Source organism: Anabas testudineus, chromosome 11 (genome assembly GCF_900324465.2).
Source record: "Anabas testudineus chromosome 11, fAnaTes1.2, whole genome shotgun sequence".
In the NCBI taxonomy this organism is placed as follows: Eukaryota; Metazoa; Chordata; class Actinopteri; order Anabantiformes; family Anabantidae; genus Anabas; species Anabas testudineus.
The window spans coordinates 16604582-16631064 of NC_046620.1; the positions used below are offsets into that span (position 1 = coordinate 16604582).

General features: G+C 40.2%; 1 protein-coding gene across 5 annotated transcripts in view; it reads right to left on the bottom strand.

Annotated features, from left to right (window-relative positions):
* The window catches only part of adcy2b (adenylate cyclase 2b (brain)), a 42668-nt gene extending 17040 nt beyond the window's left edge, over positions 1-25628 (bottom strand). For 2 of the 5 annotated variants that reach the window (XM_026349281.1, XM_026349280.1), the window contains exons 1-9: positions 24884-25627; positions 16738-16935; positions 12876-13037; positions 11803-11952; positions 7734-7882; positions 6438-6549; positions 4235-4362; positions 2862-3020; positions 1654-1786 (exon numbers count right to left, since the gene is read on the bottom strand). In XM_026349281.1, the coding sequence (XP_026205066.1) occupies positions 1654-1786; positions 2862-3020; positions 4235-4362; positions 6438-6549; positions 7734-7882; positions 11803-11952; positions 12876-13037; positions 16738-16935; positions 24884-25147 (1455 nt within the window). In that variant the 5' untranslated portion in view covers positions 25148-25627. Of the gene's footprint in view, positions 1-1653; positions 1787-2861; positions 3021-4234; positions 4363-6437; positions 6550-7733; positions 7883-11802; positions 11953-12875; positions 13038-13850; positions 14491-16737; positions 16936-24883 lie in introns of those variants that run through there. The other 3 variants (XM_026349282.1, XM_026349283.1, XM_026349284.1) reach the window with 3 other exon arrangements.
* Between the last annotated feature and the right edge of the window lie 855 nt (positions 25629-26483).

The following is a 26483-nucleotide window of genomic DNA, read 5'->3' on the forward strand; positions in this document are numbered from 1 at the left end:
TTCCTCTGAATGTACTGACCAGCTCTGACAGTTCCAATCAATGACAGTGACAATGGAAATGACATCTCCAGTGATCCATGCTCCATATTTTGCCTTGATTCGTTCAGTTCTGCTTGAAAATGTCATCAAACACCCACAGGCTTTTCTAATATCTGGTAACATATTGAAAAACTATCCCTATTAAGGTAAATAAAGGTTACACAGCAGCATCTTATTGTATTTCTGTGAAGACTTCCAATGAAGTAATAATATTTTGGTGAGAAGAAAAGCTACCACAACAAAAAATACCCAGAAGCGCAAAATAGACTCAAAACTGCAGGTTTAGTTCATTACTGTAGGGCTGCATGGAGCAAGAGTAAATTAGGTCCCTCTACTCCAGTGTTGCTGTTCTGCATTCATAAACAGGATACCAGATCCCCTGAAAAAAGTTAAACTGCAGAATAGAGTGAGCTATTAAAAAGGCAGCTGATAACATGCAGCCTGCGAGACTGCTGAAATAACTTCTCATTTCAAAACTGAACCACAGCTGGTGTATATGCAACAACACAGCAGAATAGATCTTGGACATATTCTGCCCACTGATAAAGTGTGTTGGAATATGTTCCTGCTCGTTGAACACAAGATGTCAGCACAGATAGATGGCTTTTTCTTTCTCTGGCATACTGATAGGCGATTATCACAATCAAACAAAACATGCTTGATCACTTAACAGCTGCTAAGTGAACGTTTTTGTTTCAGTTCACTGGACACCTGATGCCCCCGCAAGCAAAAAACCACATTGTTCACTTTATGTGTTTTTCTTGCAAATTTCACAGCTTACACAGAAGCTGGAACATTGTGCTAGTGAATCAATCTGCACTCGGAAAACTGGGAGAGAATTTGAAGTTACGCGATGGCTTTGTGGGAAAGCTACCAATCCTCGGTCAAGCTCTTTGGCGCGGACTCAAAAGATGAAGAAAGATGAAGAAAAAACAGAAACAGACAACGAAAAGGAGCCAAAGAACCAGATTTTGGCTGATAGGACATTGTGGTTTTTCCTGTTATCACTGTCAATGATTTCCAAAACGTGCACTGAAACATTATTCCTTTATAAAATGATTTCCACTGCTGCACAAGGTGTATGAATCAAGCAGAAAGTGAACACAGCATGCCTGAAGGAGGTAAAAAAGAAGGTCTTAGAGCAGATATTTAAGGGGGTGGGTGCATCTTAGCCAAGTTATGGAGGGATTAGGAAGGCAGAGGACTGTTCAGCACGATTTTTCATTTGCCAAGCCAGAAACACTGAGCACAGACTGGATGCCAACAGCATATTCTATATAGAGATGTTCTCAGCAGAAAGTTCACAGAAAAAGCAGATCTCTCAAATGTCCTTAACCAGCACTTTATGTCCTGGTTTGCCAGGAGAAGCTGCACAGTGTCTCAAGGAGTGAAATGGGGCTTTACTTCAAACAAAATCTTTACTGAGTGTCAGTGTGTTCAGTAAAGATGTGACTTAGTGAACAACAGAAGATGTTAATCATATGAAAACATTGTGCAACTGTACATATAATTTACTGTATATATCATTGCTGCTGTAAACTAAGAGCTATAGTATGCAAATCTTCATGCATAGATAGACACTATATAGATCATAATAGGGTGTTGGAGTCTGACCTTAGGGTTGATGACCAGATAGGTGACCACCCCATGTTCTTTCAGGTACGAGTCTCGGCTCTGTCCATCTCCGGGCTCCACCTTGTATGATCCTTTCAAATGCTCCAGCGTGACTGAAGAGATGTGGACCCTCCTAGACAGGAGAAGTGGACAGATGATGAGAGGTTAACAGCTTGAGTAATTGTGCCATTAACAGCTCCATCAAACATATTTTTTACTTTCTAGTTTTGCAATTATACCAACCTGCATTACTTCCTTTTTTAGCTTTGTTTGTTACCCTTGCAAGAGGAGATGGATGGGAATATGTTTTTTTTTTTCAGCTGGCATATTTTTCAGAAGCCTTTCATCAGGCATGAGAGGAGACAAAGCATTAGCAGCCCAGTGAGACAACGTGGTGGCACTGGAGAGCTCATTTTCACAGTAGCACACACATAACCACAAGACAATTTTCAGATGCTTGTTAGTGCTGGGATGACAGACCTAATGGCCACATAACACATGTAGAGCTGATTGGTCAAATGAGGTGGCAGTAATTGACGTGGCCCATGCCTGCACAGTATACTGTATGCATGCAGTTACTAATGTAAAACAAGTTGGTAACTGAGCACAGCACTTATGCATATACATTAGATATTTTCAGCTGAGTCTTGTGTATTTTGTTTGTGCTGCTGCTGGAACACATCAACATGCTGTTCCATCCCATTTGGTTTTAAGTGGTTTGCTGGGGTTCAGCCAACATTGATTTTAAGACACTACTCATATTAACATTCTTTTATGTAGGACCGTCCACTGCAATGTTTCATGGCAGTGTTTGATAAATCAAATTAAAAATCTAAATGAAATTACATTTATTCAGTGTTTCTTTTAATAGTGAAAATGCCTTCAGAACAACCTCCTTTAGATACTGACTCTCCACGGAAACTCTAAATAATGATATGATCGTACTGCTGGCCTTTGAGACTTGATCACTTTTACTTTAGGCCACATGGAACTGCAGTGAAGCAGATGGGAATTCACTGACTTGCTAAAGTGCAACTGAACATTAATCACTGAGAGAGCAGGAAGTGTTAGTCAATTTCCAAAGCTTGGCTTCTTGTCTGATTTACAAACTAAAATGTCTCTGTGTCTATTTGGAGGCTTTTGCAAAGTAACACTTCAACAGAAGTGAGATGAACTAAAAAAGTTCTTTATAGTTGGTTATATCTTACCCTGGCACACCTCCTGCCTCCATATGATTGGCCAGTGTTACATCATGTGACCACACATCATACTGCCACTTCCGGAGGCCAATCACACCACAGAGAACATTCCCAGAATGAACACCAACGCGCATGTTAATATCGACTCCTGTGGCGTCTCGGACTTTCCTGTGTAGAGAACAGACAGAAAAAGGAAACTTCACTTTAGTCATTTCTTTCATATCATATAAAATATTCATATAAAATTATGGGAATGTAATTTTTTATGTGTTCTTAATAGTTTTTTTTTTTTTATTATTATAATAAAAAAGGGGATAAGGAAGAGGTGGGGTGGTAGGGGGTTGAACTAAGTGTACCCTACAATTCACCAGGTCCACTGCATCAATCAACAAACATAAAAAAGTTGGAGAAGACATTCATTCATTTTATTAAATAGTTAGTTAACACTTTGGAAGATACTGAATCTTCCAAAGGGAAAGTGTGAACTAGCTAATGATTTACTTGATTTGATTAACTTAAATTCCTGATGTCACAAAATGGTTATATTAAAAAAATACACAAAAAAGGGGGTGTAGATTTTGTCCTCCAATATTTGTCATTAAAGGCACATTAATAGGGAATATTTTAAAGGCAGGTGTGGAAGAGGGAGAAGAAGGGTTACATCAAACCAAGAGTATATTCTACACTTAATTTGAAATTAAATACATATCAAATGACTTTATTTATACTGCAGAATGAAGACCTTATATAATTATACAGAAAACCAAACAAATCCATCTTGAACAAGCACTAGGCAACAATTAGGAAAAACTCGTTCAATGTGCTGCAGCTGAGCAGCTAATTAGATATCTAGTGATATGAGCAGTCCACTTTTCTTCAGTGAAGGTTGGGTGGTTCATTCCAAGGTGCAGGAAATGATGTGTGTGAAAGCTGGTGTGGGTTGTTGTTCAGAGTTTATGGCTCTTGAGTTATGTTATGTACAAGTTCTCCATGTCTTTGTTTTTTCATGAAAATACACTTTTTACATACAATTTTTTCAACTGTGCTTTCTAATTATCATGACAGAAATTATGACATTGTGATGGATTACTGTAAAACTAGAAGGTGCTATCATAAAACCACTTATGATTTCAGATTGGGGGGGCGGGGGTGGAGGCTGAAGGACAATATTTTGTCATTTGTTGGAAATTTCTATTTATTCAGTAGGGAGGCTTATCATGTTAAATTCACATTGTGTTTACTCTGGAGTTCAAACAGAGCTGAAATCAAGTCTGGCGTTCCGTCTGCTCAATCTGGTTGACAGGCATGTGTTTGTTTGTGTTTCTGTTTGTGTGTGTGAGAGACAGAGAGAGAGAAAGAGAAGGAGAAAACTGGTATTTTACTTGATGGCCTCACACATATCCAAGCCCATCTTCACGCAGTTTCTGGCATGGTGAGGCAAAGACTCAGGCAGGCCAGATACGCAGTAGTAACAATCTCCCAGGATCTTGATTCGCATACACTCATTTTCCTTAAAAATTGAGAAGGAGACAAATTAGGATAAAGTGAAACAGGAAGTGTACATTTATCACAATCTGGCCATAATTAGCAATCACACTTCTCATGCACTTTCTCACCTAAACAAACTTTCACACGCACAATCATATCCATCAAGCCTAAACTCATACACCCACACACGTAACACGTTAGCTCTCATTCCACATGTGGGATGTGTAACAGCTCATCACTGGGCCAGGTTTACATAACTGCGACTTCGTCAGGAGGGAGGACAGAGCTGCCGGACACAAAGCTGAGAGAGCCTGACTCAACTGTTCAGACCCGAATAGCTGAGCACCCATGAGACCGCGAGATACACTCAGACCAGCCCACGCGGCTACAACCTACAGCTATCGACACGCACAGCACTCTGGGAAGGTCGGTACGGAGGCCGATAATGGCCGCAGGACAGAGAAAACATTTATTTCAAGGTCCAGCTGACTGACAGTTTAACACAGGCCATGGCTTTCTTGTTATTTTATAATTATCCAATTTGTGCATTTTCAGTTATTTTAATTCAGTCAATTGGTACAGGGCTGTTTCTAGACATTTTGCATTTACAATTTTCCACTAGTGCCCCTGAGGAAGGACTGATTTCTTCATGAATATGTTATGTTAATAATAATTTTAGTATACTAGATTTTATTTCTTATACTTAAATATTAATTATTATCATGTTCAGAGTATGATATACTCTATCCCTAATATACATATACATTAGGGATATACATTATCCAGCTTGCTATTCATATGTGCAGGAGTACCTTTACATGCTGACAGTATCGTTCTACCTGCACTGAGGACTGAATGCTCTGTCCGGCTGTCCTGACCATTTTTTTATGATCCAGTGTTTAGTTTACCTATATCTTTTCCTTCATTATCCAATTCACAGTTAAATTCAATTAAATTCTAATTGGTATCAAAATGAATAAAGCTATTTGAGTATATTACAGCTGAATAGTTCAGCAGTAAGATCTTTTCTCTTTTACTACTTAAACTAAAAATGACTATCAATGATTATCAATGATATTACCTTAATTTCCTGTTGTAGGCTATTGTTTATAAGCTATCATTTGTTGCCTGGTTTCATTGTGGATCATATGATAATGAAGGCATGGACATAAGTAATGGTTACTCATGTCAGCATTACGAGCAAAAAACAGCAGGGCTGCAAAAATAGCAGCCATTAGGTTATATGACAGCTGATCACCATAGCTCCTTTCTGCAATATCATTTTAGTCTCCTCTCAATAGCAGCTGCTTAGTGCATTGTGATCAGTGATTTTTGTTTAAAGGGGGGCACTAGAAATCATCAGCTTGATTCAGACACAAGTTAATATTGGCTGACTGCAATATATGCAGTAAGTAAAACAATTATTTTCTGTTATGTTTAGTTTATCTATTAAATCTAAATACATTCTTTCTTAAAAGTATTAATAAGGTCAGATAGTGTGAGTTGGAATTGTGGTTTGTAGTGCATTTATTAGTTGATAAATAAAAAATAATCATTAAATGATGATTAAGGTATTTCTATTGTACATTTTGTAGGGTTTACAGGATCATTCATGGTTATTCATGGGTTTAACAAGACCACAAACGTCTTATTGAACACTTCAAGAGAAAATAAAGGGTTTTTATTTAGTTTAGATGCTTTAGTTTAAGGTAGTTAGAAATGGCAAAGGCTCTCTGAATACTTGTAGTAGTGCAATATTGAAATGCATTACACTGGAAAGTGTCTAATATTTTCTCTATTGTTTAGAGAACCGCATAAAGACTAGGCAGTACAACAGTGTATATTACAATTCTATACAAGACCACAAGGAATATACCCTTATAAATACAAATACAACATCTCTGTACAACAGAAAACTTTATACAGAACTACTTGAATGGCCAAACCACAACTGGAAAATCGTCTTACAGTTTACATACAGCACGTGTGAACCATTCCTTTTTATCCTTTTCTGCTGTAACTGTTTTAATCTGAAGCTTAGAGAGAGCCCTTTTGTATGAATGTGTAAATATATAAAATTGGGTTTTAATCATTTACCTTTGCAATCTGGTCAAACTTGCCAAAGAGTTCGTTCAGCATATGCACCAGTTCACCTGGAGAGCAGTCACTGGCCAGCCTTGTGAAGCCCACAATGTCAGCATACAGAATGCTGTAGAGAACAAGAAGAAACGAGATCTAACACAATTATTATTGGACCAGTTGCACTTGATGTGATTGCTTTGAATTAATTATGCAGCATTATTTTCCACAAACCCACTGAGCTCCTGATGAGCACATGGTTAACTGGTGTTTTGGCTCTACACTGACTATGCAGTGTAGGAGGATCCCTGCAGAACCACACTACCACCTGTCCTTGAGTGTCAGTTTGTCATTTGGGAAAGATTGCCCTCTTCATTGTGAATTTGTTATTATTGCAAAAATAAGAGGCAGAAAAAGACAAGGACACACACACAGACACCTGAGGCCTACTTAGAATAGAAACAGTGATTTTGTTTTTCCTGTGAAACTCCAGAATGATGCAAAACATGATTTTAGAGGCTATTCCATGGAGAGGCACTTACTGTAAGCCAGGATTTGTGTACTCTACTCTATTTCTATGAACTCACACAACATGGAGAGCAGTATCATTGAGAACTGAGGAAATAGGTTTCTCTCCATTTGGCAAAGTGACCTTAGATTACAGTGGAGGTGGATTAGTTTAAATTGAATTTTGCCATGGCGATGAAATAAGAAGATGGTGCAAGGTTCAAAGTCAGCTTCGTTTTAACGTAAAGGAAATATACAAAGAAATGTAATCCTGTTCTTCATGGACCCAGTGACATTAAGGACAACTAACTACAACTCAAATTAACAAAACTAACATGAACAAACACTACACCATATTTTGCAAGTTGCCCTGAGTTGCTCTTGTAGTCAAATCACCAGCACCTGCCTAGTTGTGCTGTTGTTGTTAAAGTTGATGTCACTGTACAGCTCTTGAAGAGTTCTTTTTGCATTACATCGTTGAAATACAAGGTGTGGTGGAATGTCACTGTGTGGAAAGTCGACCTTCCTTTCACACTAGACAATGTGTAATCCCAGATCATAGTGAAGACATGCATGATGACTGAAGCACAGAAACAGGCTGATGCACCCGCAGCACCAACAAGAGAAGATGGCACAGAGTTTAGGAGCAATCCAAGCGAGAGAGAGGAGAACAACAGAAAATGTGGGGTGAACAGTGATGAGGGTATACAGTACAGTATAGTACTGGAGGAATCAAATTGTAGGTTGAAAGCAAAAAATAATAACCTTCATTGTGTGGAAGCACAGATGAAGGAAAAGGAACCTTACCTGACATTTGTGTGCCGCTGCACATAGAGGTTGTGGAAGTTGTTGGTGCTTTCAGTTCGACCAAAGTTTGGTCCCTGTAGCCTCTGGATGATCTCAGCTTTCATCACTCTGGCTATATGAGACGGTAGAAGGGATAGCAGTAACCGCTCCTAGAGACAGAGACGGGGAAAGGAACAGATCAAAGACAGAGTCAGGAAACTAGAGGGGGGGCAATCAGGAAACAGAAAAAATACAAAAAAGGACTTTTTGTTACAGAGGTGAACAGAAGAAGGCAAGTGAAAAAAAATAAACATTAGGATTTACATGTTTACATGAAGAATTTTCTACGCCAGTATAATTCCAACTTACACAACATGATTTCATTTTGAGTCAGAAAGAAACAATGGTAAGCAGAAATTTGATCCAGATCACATCTTTCCCAACCTAGCCCTGACCCGTCTGCTTCCAGCACGGTGTGCGCCACTGACAGACTTGACATATCAGCCTCTAAATGCACAAAAGTGAGAGTAACCCAACTTGCTGTCACAAAAATATCCTGAACCAACATACCCCTGAACAGTACCCATGACATGACAATGCTTGTTGAGGGACGGGCCCTCAAACCCAGCGCAGACTGAGAGCTTTTAAACTATACTGTACACGACAGATTTAGCCTCCACAATCCAGTGGGAGAGTTTCTGACAAGATGACAGTTTGCCCCTATGTGGTAGAAAAAACAAACAGCTGTAGCATCAGCTTTCAATCCGTCTGTCCTGTCCACATGCATAATGGCATAATGTGATCAAGCTCTGTTCGTTTGTTGCGGGGAGCAGACACACCTTAGTGAGCCCTGGAGCCAACTGCAGGCAGCTGATGTGGTGAGCTTCTACAGTGGAGCGGTTTTCTCAAAGACATAATGTCCATGGAGTAAGGGCAGAAAAACTGCCTCCTTGGGGCTAATGACAGGTTGAATAAGATACAGGCTGATACCAACCATAGGCTATGATTTGGTAGGCAAACCTAAGGATTGTTAGGTATTGTGAAAATGTGGATCTGAGAGACTGATTATTAGAAACCAATCACCTGAGCAAATCAAGCAACACTTTCATGATATGTTGGTTATGGCTTTAGTTGTGGCTGCTGACAGGCAAACGGCCTGATTGTTGGCCACTACTACCACTCTCGAACTCCTCTCCAAGACTTTCTCCAGAACTGACATCCGTGGGTCAGCAAGCCTAGCTCGGCTTTATGTGAACATGAGTGAGGGTCCTTGTCTGAGACAAACATGAGGGCATGGGCAGGATGCAGCCTCTAGCTTTCAGTTCCAACCTCTGCAGCTGTAACCTTGTCTCAAAATAGGAAAGAAAAGAGACTAGAAGAATATGCCACTCTAAACTGATCACCGCAGCCTTACTAGGACTAGCAACAGGGTTTAAACCATGGATGGATTAAGAATGTGAATGACTCCAACGCTATTTCCAGAGGGAAACACTCTGAGAAGTTACTTAAAGAATCAGGTTTATTTCATATTTCTGCTGTTCTATACGCATCTATTTGATTGTTTTTTTTTGTTGTTGTTGTTTTCGCATTCTAATCAATTTTAATAGTCTAATCTATTGTGTGCTGTTTTGTTCTGCACTTTTCTTGATTCTATTGTGTTTCATTGTATTTTATTGTGTTCAGTTCAATTCAATTGTTCTGTTCTACTCTATTCTATTCTATTATATTCTATCATTTTCTGATTCTGTCATGTTCCCTTCTCTCCTGTTGTGCCCTCTTCCATTCTGCTCTATTCCTCTCCACTACTCCATATAAATATAGCCTTTGTCATCCACAGCTAATATTTAACCTCCTAAATAGATTTTACATCTCCTTAATGATGGTTCACTGGGGCTAATTTTTCAGCACTGAACACAGGAAACCAACGTCAAGAACAGAAGAGCGATTGAGTCCGAGAAAATATCTGAATTTCCAAATAGGCAGCACAGCTAAAAGAAGCAGTGGACCAAGTTTGTCCATTGCCTATGATTTTAAACTTGGAATTTAGATTATGGTGAGAAGATAAAAGTAAAAAGTCATGTAAATGTTCACTGTAAGAAAGACTTATTTATGATAAATTCATTAATTTCCAAAATGCCACTTATCCACCATCAGAGGCAAGATGAAAACAAGTTCCACTCACCTGAACGTTGCAAATATAGGAAGAATATATATAAGATATAAATATATGAGAAAAGCAGCTTGTGACCAGTGCTGGAAAACAATGTGTGGTCAATTATCCGGGGAAATAAGAAAAATGGAACAAGGGATGCAAGATTCATCACCTGTAGCTGTTGTGTAACCACGGAAGTTATGGAGTTTTGTTTTAATTTAGCACCATGCACATTTGGTGATTTTGGTATGTGTGCCTGTGTGTGTGCCTGTGCGTGTGTGTGTGTGTGTGTATGTTAAAGAGAGTGAAAAGCTGCCTGAGGGGGTGTGACTCATAAATGCAGCTCACAGCAGAGAGGGTCATTACATTGTTCACACACCACGGGCTCATTTCCTAAAACACAGCAGCAAATTAAGTAGAGAGATGGGTTTGGGGGTGGGGTGTGTGTATGTGTGTGTGTAGGGTGGGTACGCTAAAAATAGAAACACCACCCGCACGTATTTACTTATTCAGCACAGAAGCGATATGAACACTCTGCTATGGACTTGCACAGGGAGTATAATAGCCTAAATAGATGTGGCTTTAATAATCATGTGTTTGATGAACTAAAGTGATCTGTATTCAACTAATGAATGAGATTTGGTGGTATTTAGTTATGCACTGGCATTTGCACAAATCCTCACACATTCTAAAACAAACAAACACACACACACACACACACAAAATGGTGCCTGAGCAGAGGAACATATGCCAGTGAACATTTCTAACAGACAGAAGATTCATGCTTAAGGTAAATGTGTTCTGCTCTTTAAATACATTTAGCAAACTATTCACTGATTTGTAGAAGGAATATATTTAATAGCTAAGCTCAGAAGAAAATAGATTAGATGAACAGAAATATTTTCATTTCTATGAACACCAGTAGAATACACTGCGTAAATAACATGCCCAATAATTGAAAAAACAACTAATTGTATAATAACATTTTCATCTGAAGGGGAAATGATACTTTTTATGCAAGAACATACTGTACATTGAACAACTATTTTACTATTAGTAGGGGAATACTTTTGACTTTACAATTCCAAATAAATTATCATGGCTAATTGATTCTGAGCTACTACCTATTAATGTATAATTTCATGTGGCCTTTCCCTGGTCATGGAGAATGGCTAATGTCAGGGCAAAGACGCTAATGTCACGCAAATGTCACCGCATAATGCCTGTTTAGACATGACCGACCACTATCTCCTCCTCATTCCTGACAAAACTGACAAGTGACATACTTTGGCAATATAACAGTACAAGTTTACAGGCCTCCTTGGCTCTTATTGAGGATTGTATGAGTTAGTCTGAGTGAGGTATTAGATCTATCAATCTGAGAGTTGATCTTACACAGATAATGCAATGCAACAGAATTACCCTCATTCCTAGTGCAACAAAAACTATAAGGAGTCTGTGGGGGAGGGGAGCAATCTGCAGCCATGCCAGCAGCTCTGTGAAGTTAGTTCATCTACTGTAAATACTGATGTCTGTATGTTGAACATACTGATGTGTAGTAGATACAACTTTCACCATATAGTATTGACTACCTCAGTTTATGTAAATTAGGACTGACCACAACGTTCGGCTGATGCTGATGGAAATGTCATTAGTTTTAAAGGTATTTTATTAGAAAAAAATGTACCTGATCACAGTGATATAAAAGTCAAGGAATCAACAAACTGAATACACTCAGTCATGAGGTGAACATGAATATCTGGTTTCACAGCAATCACTCCAACAGGAGTTGAGACACATGATAATGCCAATTTCGTGGTGGTGCTAAGGGATATTTTAGAGCATCATCAAGGTAGATTTCATCAGTAGATTTCATTCTCAGTGGATCTCAAATGTCCAGTGAGTGTAAATATACATGTTGTGAGTGTGAATATGTACCTGTTGGTACTTCTCAAACTCTAGTTTAATGGGTGACTTGATACAGTTGCAGGTGTCTTGATAGGTCTGTTTGAGAGCCAGGTCCATCAGATGCTTGTGGTACGCTCCGGCCAGGTTACCACAGGTGAAGATGATCACATTGGCTAAGATCTGCCACATACAACACATGCACACAGATACACACAAACAAAAAGAAAAGCAAATTAAAATAAAGCAAAAAGGTGACACAGTGCATGTTCTAGGTCTGTCTGTATATTTCATTTACCCATTATCTACCTCTAACCACTTATGTCTATAATATTACCTCATAAAACCAGGCCAAAGCACACACTTCGACTGCACTATGTCAACCTCAAGCTCTTTAAAATGTGGCCTTGCATAACAATACGTTGTCCTTAGGGCTGTATCCAAGGGCAATGAGCGTCTTGGAGCACATTTTATTGTTGGTGTGCTTTTCCACTGTGTACGAGAGAAAGAGTGAGACTATCATGATTACAGTGTTATCAGTGTTTACTTTGATGGCTGATTACAGAGTCATACAGATGTACACACAAGTGGAATATACACATTTTATTTTGATCAAACTGGTCTGTGACGTTGGTTGTTTGCTGTGTTAAAGGAAGCTCTAGCATTATAGGGTCTCTCTTTTGTGGGGAGACATTCCTTGTGCTACTGTATCAAGAGTCCATTCAGTTAGAGCCAGCGCTTTAAGATGTGTTCAGTGAGTACATTAAGGGGCAGTTTATTTGACTCAGGAGGATTTTCTGAATGTGCTGTGTCACAATGATACAAAGCAGGTTCAATGTTTTACAACCCAGACCTTATTGAAATGCTGCACCTCATCGTTTTTAATCATGCATGAGAAAAACCTTACCAATTTAGTGCTGGAAAACTAACCCTGTGGTGCAGCTGTTAGTTCATTTGAGACATCTAAAATACCAAAAGAGGAAGCTCCTAGCACAATGACCTAGTCTACACCTACAGCAGAATGTTGTGTTAATTTCTAGATGTAAATATGTCTTTAACCTCCAGCATATGTTCCAAATTGTAAGGTTGGAGAGTTTTTTCCTTACCTGCCAGACCAGGGGCTCCAGTTCAGTGACGGTGTTGGCCAGACAGATGCTGAGAGTGACCGTGTGTGAGAAGCAGGTGATGGCACTGGCAAAAATTGCCCCTCTCATGGAGAAAGGCAGCATAGTGTAGACGACAAACACAATGAAAAGGAAGAAGGACACCTGGAAATAGGAAACAATGAACTATCAGCAGTTAAAGGGTCACATCTGTTAACTCTGGCTGTTTTTCCCCCATCTTAGTACCCTTTCTGAACTACGTATAGGTTCAGGTAAGCATAAGCATTAAATAATTTAGTTTATTTTCTCAAGTAGTCCTTGAGAAAAATATGCAGGCAAAGAACTTTCAAACTGTCAAGCTTCAGCTATTCTTCTGATTTACAGAACTGCAAGCACAGTGGGCAGTAAATGCAGGATACTGCCTGACATTACCTAATTTAGCAGCAGAGGTCATGCTTGGTCATAGAGGCACAGCAGTAATGCTAAAAAAAAACCCAACACACAGCAGTGCCCACATTTAGATCACAAAAATGCCTGAGATCAAATCCCACAAGAGATTTATCTCCCCTTATTGTCTACATTCAGAATACAGTGAGTTGAGTCGGCTGCCCACTCTTCCTCATGAAATGATCCAATGTTAAACTGCTGGTCCTATGATGAATTATTAGAGACGAGTGGGCTGCTCCCTTAGTTTTACATAAAACAAAACAATATGAAAAAGTGTCTAGGATGCAAATACAGCACATCCGAGCATCACAACAATTCTAAAGTATAAGAAAAGAAACTGCTCAAATTTCTTCTTACACGTGGGAATACAGTTGTTGCAGTGGAAAATATTTACATGGAACTTCCTGCATGTTTACTGTTCTCATTCTCCAACCCCACATTTGCTCTGGCTGTGGACGTGTGTGTGCGTGAATGTTCTTGCGTGTTGCACATAGATACATGTGTGTTTCCTACTGTGTTGTTCATTGATACCTCTTGCCTTAATCTCCTGTTTCGTCCCTGTCCACTTCCCTTGCTGTCAGTCCACCCCTTCCTGTTATGGTCTCTGTCTTGTCGCCAGCACGAAGGGGTCACGGTTTCAACTGGGACACTAGATGGACTTTGACCTTCCTGCCTGTCTGTTTATTTCCTGTGTCTTTTAGGTTCAGAGAGTCGGTCTGCAAACAGGAATCCACTGAGAGTGACAGCTTGGTATAAATCATTTTCCTTTAAAACAAACTGAATCAGTGCCTCAGTTATCATGTCAGTGACACAAAATTTAACAGAAACTGTCCTATTTTTCGCACAAATTTTTTGTTTTAAATTCTTCACATGCCACTCTGTGTTTATGGTGTGTTTATCACATCACTGTTATGAACTGTATTTACAGTGACTTTTTTGATGTAGTAAAAAGATGTGATTACCATTAACAATTAACATGTTACATCAAGCAAAAAACATGAGAACAGTGGATGGCAGTAATTGTTTGTTTGACCGAGTTCCTTCTAAAAGATGACCTGAACACAGAGAAGAGAGCGAAATGTTTTGTGTAGGCTCAGACTTTCTGTTGCTAAGGGAACCAACATAGGGAAGGATGCTGACGTCGGAGCAGATGTGGTGTTTTGAAGGTCCTAAATGTTGCCACTTTGCAACCTTCGACTCCTCACCCTGAACTCCCACCTCTGAAAAAACAATGCAAAACAAGGACAGAGGACAGTTTGGCTGTGGGAATTGGCGTTGGCAGACTAATGTCAGGTGCGTCACCTGCTTCTGTCGACCACGCAGGCAGGCAGCCAGACACAATCCATCTACACAGCACTCCTGTCTGAGTCCTAAAACACCCTCAAAAACCTTAAGATGGGAGCTGCTGTCATCATCTCACTTCAGCTTCTTCAATTACTTTTTCCCTCTTTCCGTTGTTCTGAGCACACAACCCTCCTCTGTGATTCTGTACTAAAGCAGCTCACTTGCCTCCGAACTCGAACACACCCAGACGCACAGATATGCATGCTTGAATACACACATCAAAAATCTTTTGCTCTCTGCTCACTTTTGCATTTATGAGTGCAAGAATCTCAGCAGCATTTCTGGATGAGAAAACCCTCTTTTTTTTGCAAGTATGTGCAACCACACACACAAATACACTAATACACAGGTCAGTGTAGCTGCGTCTTGATTCAGGGGTACCAGGTGTGGCCACCATGTTCAATCTGCCTTCTGGAAAGACCCGTGACCTTTGGCGAAATCGAATAAAGTCTATACTGACGCAGCTGGATGGTGGCAGGCACAGCTTGGACTATATGTGGACTGAAAGAGGGTGTTGTTGTTTAGGGAGCGGTAGAGGGGTCAAATGTGAATGACTGAGCAGAGCACCAATTTCTCCATATCTCTCTTTTTCAGACCTTCACTGTTATTAGCCCTGTATGCCCCATTAGACATGCTGTTCTATCAGTAATCACAATCAATTCAAACCACTGACAGTGAGACTCTGCTTTCTGCTTTCTTACAAGTTACTTTCTTTTAGTTCTATTCAGATTGTATTAAAATAATAATAAAAGTATTAGTAGATAGACAGACAGACAGACAGAGAGACAGACAGACAGACAGACAGATAGACAGACAGATAGATAGATAGATAGATAGATAGATAGATAGATAGATAGATAGATAGATAGATAGATAGATGGGGGTAGAGCATAATTAATAATTCAGAATGATTATGCTCTCACAGGTGGGATGATAAAAATATCTCCACCACAGAGGAGGGAGTGAGAGAGGTAATTTGGGCATAGTGGGGTAAGCTGCAGGGGGGTCTTAACAGGCGAGGAGAAGGCAGGTGGATAAGCTGGGGAGAGAAAAATGGGATTTGATGAATAGGGGGAGACAGGGCGCTAGCATGAGAAAATAGGGTTTCTGAGACAGAGAGAGAAGGAGTCTGGCACTGAAAACTAATGCGTCTGTCTGGTGATCTGCTCACCCCCAGCTCTCATCAGGCCTCATTAACACTTGTCACACATGGAATTAATTCAGTGATTGTGCTTGCGCACATGCACACACAGTCACACACACAATCACACATACACATATAAAGACACCTAAACGGATGGTGGACACATGTGTAAACATATTGTACACACACAGATACACTTTTACAATCACAAGCACACTAATGAATGCATAAACAGCACATGTGTCAAACAGCCAGTCACTCAGAATCATTATGTGTGGTTACGTTTAGCCAGTTTTTTATTTATCATTTGAACCAAAGCGGCATGTACTGATATTGTTTAATGAAAAGACACTACTCCTTGACTGCAAATTATTCACAGATACTCAACTGGAGAGGCTGCTAATTTTTGATAACATGCAGATTCAGTCGCATTCATTCATGTTAAAAAAATCTGTCTTTTCCACCAATTTGTGAACCTAGCTTTAGCTCAATTAGCACGGCACCTACAGCTGAGGAAATTAGCAGACTGTCATTTTGGTTTCTGAGACTGACAACTGCCTAGTAGGAATGGGAAACTTGTTTTTATCTACCACGCTCTGAAATCAAGAAGCTGTTGTTTAAGTTTAAGAATTTTAAGTGATGCATCTTCCACCATTACTGTTATAAAGTACATGGTGTAGCTAAACTAAAGAGGGTGGAGCTCCCTGAGCAATCACAACTGACTTCCAATTTAACCCAGACTGACCAATACAGGCTGCTGTTTTATAAAAAAAAATAGTAGGTGTAATCAGGCCTATGTTCACCAAAGTCTTCTTTTAAACACATGCATTTATTCTTTCTGGTGCTGTAACACAGCAAATTGAATGAATAAAGGTTTATCTTGTCTTAATTTATCTTAAACACACATAAATCAAACACTCATTTATCTACCTGGTCCCATGGACTGAGTATCCCTCCTGAGAACATGAACAGGTAACCCATGGTGACCAGACAGGCCCATATAAGAAGAGAGAAGAGGCGGAGCATCTGCTTGAAGACCGACTCAATGCAGACGAGGATGAAGATGGAAAGGAAGAGGAAGAGAGCGGCGGGCACCGTGATCAGGAATGTCAAGTGGTCCTCTGTTTTCTGGATAGAGAGACAGACAGAATTAACTGGTTTATTGGAGAGGTTGAAGATTTGCAGTACATCCCTGTTTGCATAATCAATAGGTCAGACACACACATATATAGTGAGGATGCTCCATGGAATACAATTCTTACCATTACAGTGTGAAACATCTAGTTACTCTAAAACCTCTAAAAAAACGGACTAATGCTAGACTTCTGCTGTTTCTTGCGCTGTTAGCAAGGAGGACTAAAGAAAGATCTACTAGAAAAACAAGGATGAGTTCTCAATATGCTTTAAATATACAGTAAACTGTCTTTTGAACAATACCAAAAATGTGCTTAAGGGACTGAGGCCATTCGGTCTTCATAAGTGTAGAGGTTCAGTCTAACACACATACAAACAGATGAACAGACGGTGCACAGATCGGCAGACAGTCTGAGCCCAGAGAATGTGCTACAGCATCACTTCTGCACTCACACTGTCAAAGTCAGCATTTAGAAGCTGTCAACACACTCACACATATACACACTATCTCTGTCTCTTTGACTCTGACCAGACCTTCCTTACCCACCTCATTTTGCACAGAAATATGCTTCCTGTCCATCTTAGGACAGTTGTCTTTAAAAAGAGACATCTGACTGGAGTTTTTCTTCCAAGGACTTTTTCATGACTTGGTACCATTATCTGCCTTTTGTGAAGAAACTGATTCTTGTTCCCCGAACTTCCAAACTCAAGTGCAAATGGTTTCACACAGCTGTCAGAACATTTCATTTGTTTCAAGAAAAGGACTTTGTATCAGACAGAATCACTGTCTCTACACTAATAGTCTCACCAAACCTACATGGGTCGGATAGATTGTTCACTGAAATGTTCTCAACGCAGAGAGACCACAAATTTTGAGGCTCAGAGTTTTGTTCCAACCGTGTTGTCTGTCTAGGTCTTTGTCTGTCTGGAATACCAGTGCAGAGAAGTTTGTTTCTGAAAGCGAAGCTCACTCTTCTGCAGTTATTTCTTTTGCACTGGGCAGTATGTGGCTGAGGGCAGCCAAGTGTCGACAGGGTGGATTGGACAGAGCAGAGTAGATGTTGGTACATTCTAGAGGTAGTTGAAGTTGTATTTAGTAGCTTTAATTTATCATTTGAAATTACATTACTGCATGAGTGGTTGTGGCTCAATAGTTAGAGCAGTTGTCTGCCAATCATAGGATCAGTAGTATCGGCTGCCGTGTCACATACCAAACCGTCCTTGGGCAAGATACTGAACCCCAAGTTGCCCCCAGTGAGTCAGATCAGCTGCATAGCAGCTCTGCCATTGGTGTGTGAGTGTGTGTGTGTGAATGGGAGAATGAGATGCAGTGTAAAGAGCTTTGAGCACCAGTTAGGTAGAAAAGCGCTATATAATTGCAGACCATTTACATTTTGAAAATTCCTAATTTTAGAATTATTTTGATATAAAAAAAAGCAGCTTTTATGCTTTATGTTTGTTTAGAGTTAACTGGATAACGTATTAGTTTGGAGTTGAAGAAGGTATCTTAGAGGAACAGCCAGAGGTCAATGAGTGGAAAAAACTAGAGAGACTAGAGAAACTAAAGTAGTTTAGGTGGAAAGGTTTGGGGCTGCACAACTGTTCTGCTAATCTTAGTTTAAAGGGAAATACTGCATTCACAGTTGTGTGTAGTTGACACTGAGGGTAGTATTTGTCATTTCTGGTGTTACGCGGTATAGTGTGGCTTACTTGATCGTGATGTTCACTCGCACAGTGTACACGGGTACATAAAGTGTAACTTTGACTGTTACAGTACAATCATATATAATAAAAATATTAATAAAATAACCATTAAAATAAACATTCATAAGCAATTTGCAGGAGATAAGGTGTATGGGTAAGGTGCGTAAAAGAACAGTGTTCTTGTCCAGGCAGGGTAAAATGCATGTAACAGAAAAGGTTCCTGCAGCACAGTTATTATTCTACAGTGTGCTTTGTACGGTGTACTGCTGGTGGGATTAGAGCAGCTATACACCTCGTATAAAGAAACTGTTCCCATGTCTGTTTGTGTGTGTATGTGAATTAATCTGTACCTTCTGCCACAAAGTGGAGGGACAAACAGGTGGTGTCCAGGATGCACTGGGTTGTTAATGATGTTGCCAGCCCTCCATGTCAGATGGCTGCTGTAAACACTGTCCAAGTGAGGTGATTGTGTCCCAGTCACTCACTTTATCCTGTCTTAATTACCCTGTGCAGGTCTAGATATGTCATACAGTTAGTCGAAACAGAAAAAATGCAAGAAAATTAGGCATAGTGCAAATTATGGAGTAGAGTAGAAATACCTCAGGCAATTTCAGGTTATCAGGCTATATCGTTTAGTGACTGGGGAACACAAATAAAGCTATGGCACTACTCTATCAATAGGTTTGTCCTATCACTGCCATTAATCCTTTTGCCCTCTTTTGCATGTGTAAGTTATGGAACAGCAGCATGATCATCATCATTTGTCTCAAAGAGAGGACTGAAAACACACCGCTTCCACACACTGAGCACACATTTACAGACTTGCTCCTTGCCAACACCCACATGAACCATTTTAAGTTATTCCAAAGTCATGATTGCACCGACAGGTCCAGAAGCTGCAAATGTTAAATTAGCAAGCCACTGTGTGATTAGATGTCATCCATTTTACAGTAAAATGAACACGAGTGTGGGCATACAAATGTGTTTGATTTTTTTAACATGCAATTCCCTGGAGCAGCGTTTATGTAACAGAATGAAAAGATGTCACAGACTCAACCTTGAATTTGTGGCTGATTTGACAGTTTATTGGCTTCAGTGGCTTGTTGAAATTAGCAGAAGTGATTTGGCCAGTGAAAATCCAAGAGGAGAGTGCTTTGCTGTGTGTTAGTGTAGCAGTGTGATGTAGCAGAGGTAGTATGAGTCAGGGTCTGGTGAAGAGATCCCACGGGATCCGACTGCTGACGCCACGCCAACTATACAGTCAGCCTCAAGCGCAGATTGAATCCCAATGAGGATGTAAGCAAGACTGCAAATGCAAACAAACACCACAGGGATACCTGAGTGGACATCAGTGACTGCCCTCGGCATCAAAACACAATTTAGACAAACTGTATGCTCACACACACGCAGGCACACTTAAGCTAGAGATGGGGGGAGCAGCTCTTTCAGGCCTTCAGTGATTTTACTTATTTGTAGTAAAAAAAAAATTAAAGCATCTGCACTCTGAACACTTCTGATTATAGACCACCTAATCCTGTTGAAACCCTTTATAGCCATTTCCCCAACATGAAATAGAGGGAGGGCGAGCCAGTGCCTGCCTGCCTGCCGTAATGTACTGCATTGTCACCCAGAACAATTATATCCTTTTTTAAACCCAGTCTGGCTTATCCAGCTATTATACTGGTAGGAAACCAGGGGAACAGGGACATACAGCAGCAGCAGAAAGGGACAGAGAGATGCAGTCATCTAATTATTCAGCAGCAAAATGAGACAGACACACCAAATACATTATGTCAGAAAGTGAGGAGAGGGGGAAAGATGGCACAGGAGAGTGTGCTGAAGTTATGACAGTGTATGCACTTACCATGTTTTGGTGCTTACTGAATATTTATTCTGTATGATGAAGTAGTTTTGGCAGATTGATTAAATCTGCTCTCAGTCTGGTTATGATTACCATTTAGAATCGAGTATACTTTCCCATAGTAGGTAGCATTATAGCTCTTCTGGGAAAAGCAAAAAGTTTGATAATTCCACTTCTTCCTTTTGTCCAAAAAGGACAAAAGGTCCTTTGTCCACTTGGAAAACAACATTTCATTTGTCATTTATTGTAGTTATTTTTAAAATATCTTGAGAGATTGTGTCACTTCAGCTGTGTGATCGTATATCCATTCATCCCAGCACCCCAGGGTAGGACTTCATCAGTACAGGGTGAAGAAATGATCATTTCACAATCAGACAAAAAAACAAGCCAAAGGCCACAGCAGCGGGACTCTGCTGCTGAATGGGTCCAGCCAGTCTGAAATGCATTCATATGAGGACAAATTCCCATCAGCCAAATGACAAATAGCATGCATGAGAAGATGGAAATATAAGCCCTCTTGAAACCATAACTGTGAATTAATTAGAATTTCAAGGAAATATGACATAATTTAGCTTAAAGGGCTAATCAGTGCTTAATAACAAGTAACAACACAAAATTTTGTGAAATTTGAAAAATTGTTTTGGAACCCTAAAAAGGATACTCAACCAAATCAGCAAATGAGAGGCAATTTAAGATCAATTTATGCTTTCTACATTTGCATGACCAAATGGCTATCTGTGACCTGATAGGGGTCGGTAGGACTCTCACAGATGACCCACAAGCAGCCCAAAACTGTCTGCACTGCCAAAGCACAGAAAAGAGGAAAACTAGCCTAGATTTATGACATATATTTTAACATCCAATAGTTCTTATAATATATATAAGTTTTTCAACAGTCAGCATGACCACGATCATTCCTTCATAAGTTTTAGGGCGTATTTCTACATTCCATCTATCTATATAATTTTCATAATCCGCTCTCCAACTGTTATGTGTGTGCCTTTAATGTGTGAACGCTTGTGCCCCAGTAGTCATTTGAACCCAAACCACAATGATTCGCTAACTTTAACAGGGTGTTAGTCGCACTCATTACTAAGCATATAATCTTTACAGGACGAGGAAACAGTATACGTTGTTCTAGAGCACAAACATGTCACAGCTTTGACATTTAATTTGGAAGACTTGGGATTTTCTGCAGCTGTAAAATGTCATCTGTTGTTTTGGACTAATTGTCTACAGTTTCTACAGTTCAACAAATAACCCTTACCAATGTCATGAGGGTTATCTTGTCTTCAAAATGACATTTGTAGCACTAAATCTGCACTGGGTGTATCAATTAGAAAAACAAGGGCATTTAACAGACACGTGGGTCTTAGAAAAAACTGTGCTTAGTCTCTGCTGACCTATAATGTATCTGGTTCTGTCTCACAGCCTTATGGAAGTGCAGTGCCAAAATATATGTTAATTTATTTCTTTAATGAGATTTTCTTATATTGTTCTAACATAACAGACGTCTTCCTAGAAATTTTACTTTATATGTCTGTTCGAACATCACTGCTTTGTGGTGATGCTGTAGCTCTGACCACACCTCAGTCAGTGATGTCACACCATTTACTTCACCTCATTCATTCACCTTGGTGCCCCTGAGTAACAGACTGGTGATCCATCATGACAAAAAACACTCTCCTCTCACCATCCTGCATCTAACAAACTGTCAACGAGATGAAATCAGTGTATGCTATAAATAAAATATCAGCAAATTCTTAAAATGCCAAGAACAAAACTGAGTTGTAAATTATCATAAACTGGTAGAGGAATCAACTGAAGTAAACAGTCACTAAAATATAATGAAAATAATGGTGTAAATACAATAAATACAACTTCAAGAGAGCAAGAAACAACAAGAATAATTATTTTTCTAAAAAAAGAAAATCAGATATGCACAAGAAGGAAATGAGAGACTTCGTCCGACAAACACGTCCTATAAACACAAACACACACATGCAATCACAAACATAAACATGCAATGCAGCTTACAGATGTTCATACCAACAAACCCAAGCACAGGCACGCGTACATGCGCACGTGGTATAGTATGGGTGGAGGAATCTAAATCTTAAAAACACCACATTCTCCCACTCCAGCCCTGATCTGTGGGGAAAGATAAAAGTATGCAGTAATTTTGGGAGCATTAGTGCTGCTGTGGTTGGGTTTCTGCTGGCTCACTGATAAAGCCAGAACACTTACAACAACATCCTCCCCTCCCTCGTTCGCTTGGCCCCCACCTCCAGACTCAGTCTCTATTTATTCCTGCCATTCTTCTACATCCAGCAGTAATAAATACCCACGCCTCACCGAACAACTGCTCCATAACTGTAGACAGGTCTGTCTGCTAATTAATAGGACCAAACAGGGAAAAAATTATTCATTTCAATTGATATTGTGAAGGATTGGAAATTATTGGTGGAAACTGTAATTGAATCTATGTACACACAAGTGTACATCCCCAGAGGAAAACAAGAACCTGGAGAATTATATCGACTGCCTGAGGCAATAAGATCTATTGATTTGTCTTAAATAAAAGCGATCGATTTGGGTGGAGATTCATGTTATGGAGTTCAATTGAATGTAACAGGGCTTCAGTGATAGTCCCCAGGTGCTAGTTCACGAGGGCATGACGTACACACACACATACACACACAAACACACACATACACACGTAGATGCATAGGTCTACAGCTTGTCCTGAACATGGAGCAGCAAAACAATCATTCTGAAACAGTGATGTGTGGGCTTCCTTTTGTATGGCTATTTCATAAAAACACAAAAGCAGCACTTGAGAAACAAAAGCTTGTGTTTGTTGTTGAGTGTCTGTGGCCAAAACAACACTTTTCACTCGACAAAAGCACCAACACCCACACAACTGCAAACTAAACTCTCATCCCGCTCTTGATCCACTCTGCAAAGCCAGCGCTGCGATTTAAAGTACCGCTTTACTCCCTTTTACTTTGTCACACATAATCAGATGCACGCTCACATCGGTGTCTCTGTCTCATTCAGTCCCGTGCTAAAACCAAAACTCTCCTTTTATTCGGACACTCTTTTGTGGTCCTAACAACGGCTCTATGTGATACTTAATACTGGCAAACTGTAAAAACCTTGCAGCCATGCAAAACTTTTATGGTGCTGCCATGACATGGGCAGGAAATTCCACAGCACTCAAATCGCATGTGGCCTTTATTCTGAAAAACCTTTTTGAACAATGTGATTCTTTACAAAAACTGTGGAATGAGGCAATGACTGTCCAAAGTTGGAGGACAAGAGACTGAACTAGGCCTGTTTTAAATTAAAATAATAAGTCATATGCTATAATGTTTTAAGGTATTTCATTCACAACAATTATTCCCTTGTCTTCTAACACTATATTTTGCTAAGGGTCACCTGTGTATGCTTTATGCACGGCTTATTGAAGCTAATGTAAGAAGATCATCTAGGGAACTGCACTAATTCTGTATTTTTCTGCAAGTTAGATAGGAACACTGACCATTTTGATGTCTCCATGGAAAAACCCAAACTTCATTATGCTTCATTAGTTTTATTACTATAGTTATTGCTCTATTACTTGCTCTATAAATCTGTACTTTAGATTGATTTTGTTCTAATGTTTTTTCATTAGATTTTTTAATGTAATTTTGACTATCTTGCAGTGGCACCTGAATTTCCCCCCTTGAGAGATCAATAAAGTGCTTCCTTACCTTACTGTAACCTTACCCTACAGTTGCAGTCAGCACAGCTCAATGTAAAGATTGGAAACAGGGGGAAAATGCTAGCCTGGCTCAGTCTAAAGCTAATAAAATTCTGAAATGATAATTATATTTACATATCAATTAGAATTTTGAATGCATTAAAGTCTATATGATATAACAGAAACAAATGCGCTTTGAAGTTGAATTTAGCTTTGAAAGCCAGGTGAGCTGTGTTTGCTTGTTTTAAATCTTAAATCTAATCTAAAGCTAAGCTATGCTTAAAAGGCTGCACAGATTGAAGAGTGGTATGATTATTCTCATCTAACTCTTCCTAAGAAGGCAAATAAGCAAAGAGAATTTCCCTGAATATCCAACTATTCCTTTACCTACCAACTTACCTCCTTCTATATATTCCAAAATCTCAGAAGAAGTGATTTCTCTAAACAGTGGAGCAACACAATGTAACTGTGACAATAACTGAATAAGTTGATAATATTATGAAAATGCTATTCATCTTCTAACACATTCTGGGTGGATTAATGTAGTCACACCTCTAAAAATTATTCTTATCATTATCTTTGCAGGCACACACAATAGACAGTAACACACACACAAACACACTCGCACTCACCAGTCCTGAAGCGAAGAACACAGCCAGCAGTGCGAGGCAGGTTCCCATGACAATCAGCAGCAGGAACACGATCAGAGGATGCTGCTGGCTCATTCTGTAGTAAGACTCGTACAGCCAGTCCTGGGGCTTCTCACCCTCCACGCACACCTCCCCCTGGAACCCGGGGCACCCATCTCCCAGGCTATCCGGGCCCTCAGCACCCTCACCTCCATCGTTCTTCTCCAGCAGGTAGCGTCCGCGGGTCCACAGAGCCTCCTGCCACATGGGTTATTGACAACAACACGTGCACACTGAAGTAACCCGGTTTGAGGGATGCTTTTAGTCTTCTTTTGCTTCACTCTCAAAAGTGCAACTCCTCCTCTTCTTTTAAAAAAAGTTTGGTCAGCTTTGATGAATGGATGTGCAGCTGGGTGAGACTACTGAGCTTCTCCGATTTCCCTTGCATCCTCTGCACCTCCAGCTGCTTGAGGTGACAAACTGATTCAGGACAGTGTGGAACCTATCTTCCCACACCTTTCCTCCACCTTTTCTTCCTCCTTTTCCTCTCCTGTCAGAGGAAGTAGCTGGACATCGAAGATGAGAGAAGAGGCTAGAGTTTCCCTCCTTGTGCTTCTCTTCTTTGTTTTCTCTTTGCGTTTGGTCAGTCAGACAGACAGAAGGCAGCCTCGGCTCACTGCTCAGTGCTGTAGCTGCGACGAGACATGTTACACTGCTGAGGTGCAGATGAGGACTGAGAGTGAGAGAGAGAGAATGTGCATAACTGGGAGGGAGGGAAACGAAGCGAGAGGAGAAAGGGTGTGTACCAGTGTGTGTGTGTTGTAGGGATAGCTTGTGGGTAAAAGTGTGTGTGTGTGTGTATGTGTGTGTGCTCTACCTATCAAACCGAGTGGAAACGTGAGAATGGTGATGCATGAGATTAGCCAACATGGAAAAAACTGGTATTTGACTCAAGACTGTGTGTGTTTGCAAGGTACAGAAAAGGGAAGAGACAGGAGACAGTGTGAAGTTGGCAGAAGAAGAGAGAGAAAGAAGAAGTACTGTATGTGCTCGTCAGCATGTGTGTGTCTTTTTCACCGCGCATGCACGCGCATGTGTGTAAGCGAAAAGCACAGCGAAAGTAAGTGAATGAGAGGGGCAGTAACATCTTTGCTAAACCAAGAAAAGCATCAAAGTGCAGAGAGAGAGAGATAATAATGCCATCCAGCAGATGAGGAGCAAGAAAAACACACACAAGGGGGGAAGGACGGGGAGGAAGAGAAAGAAGAAACAAAGTCAGGAAGGAAAAATCTCAGGAGACAGAGTGAGTGTGGGAGGAAGAAGAAAAACCGGTGCTTCAGACATGGGGGGGAAGGAGAGGGAAGAGAGTGCCAGTGATGAGAGAAAAATTGAGAGCGACGCTGTCTACGTGTGATGGTTGCTTGGAATAAAATAAGATCTGACGAACCAAAATCCCAATATTCCTCTCCTCCTCCCAGCTTTCATTTCTCTCTTTCATTTCAACTCGTGTTCTGCCTAGCCCCCCCCCCCACCACCACCACCACCCCTCCCTCTTGCCCTGCTACATGTGATGCTCTCTGAAGTGTGAAAATGGCCGTGCCAC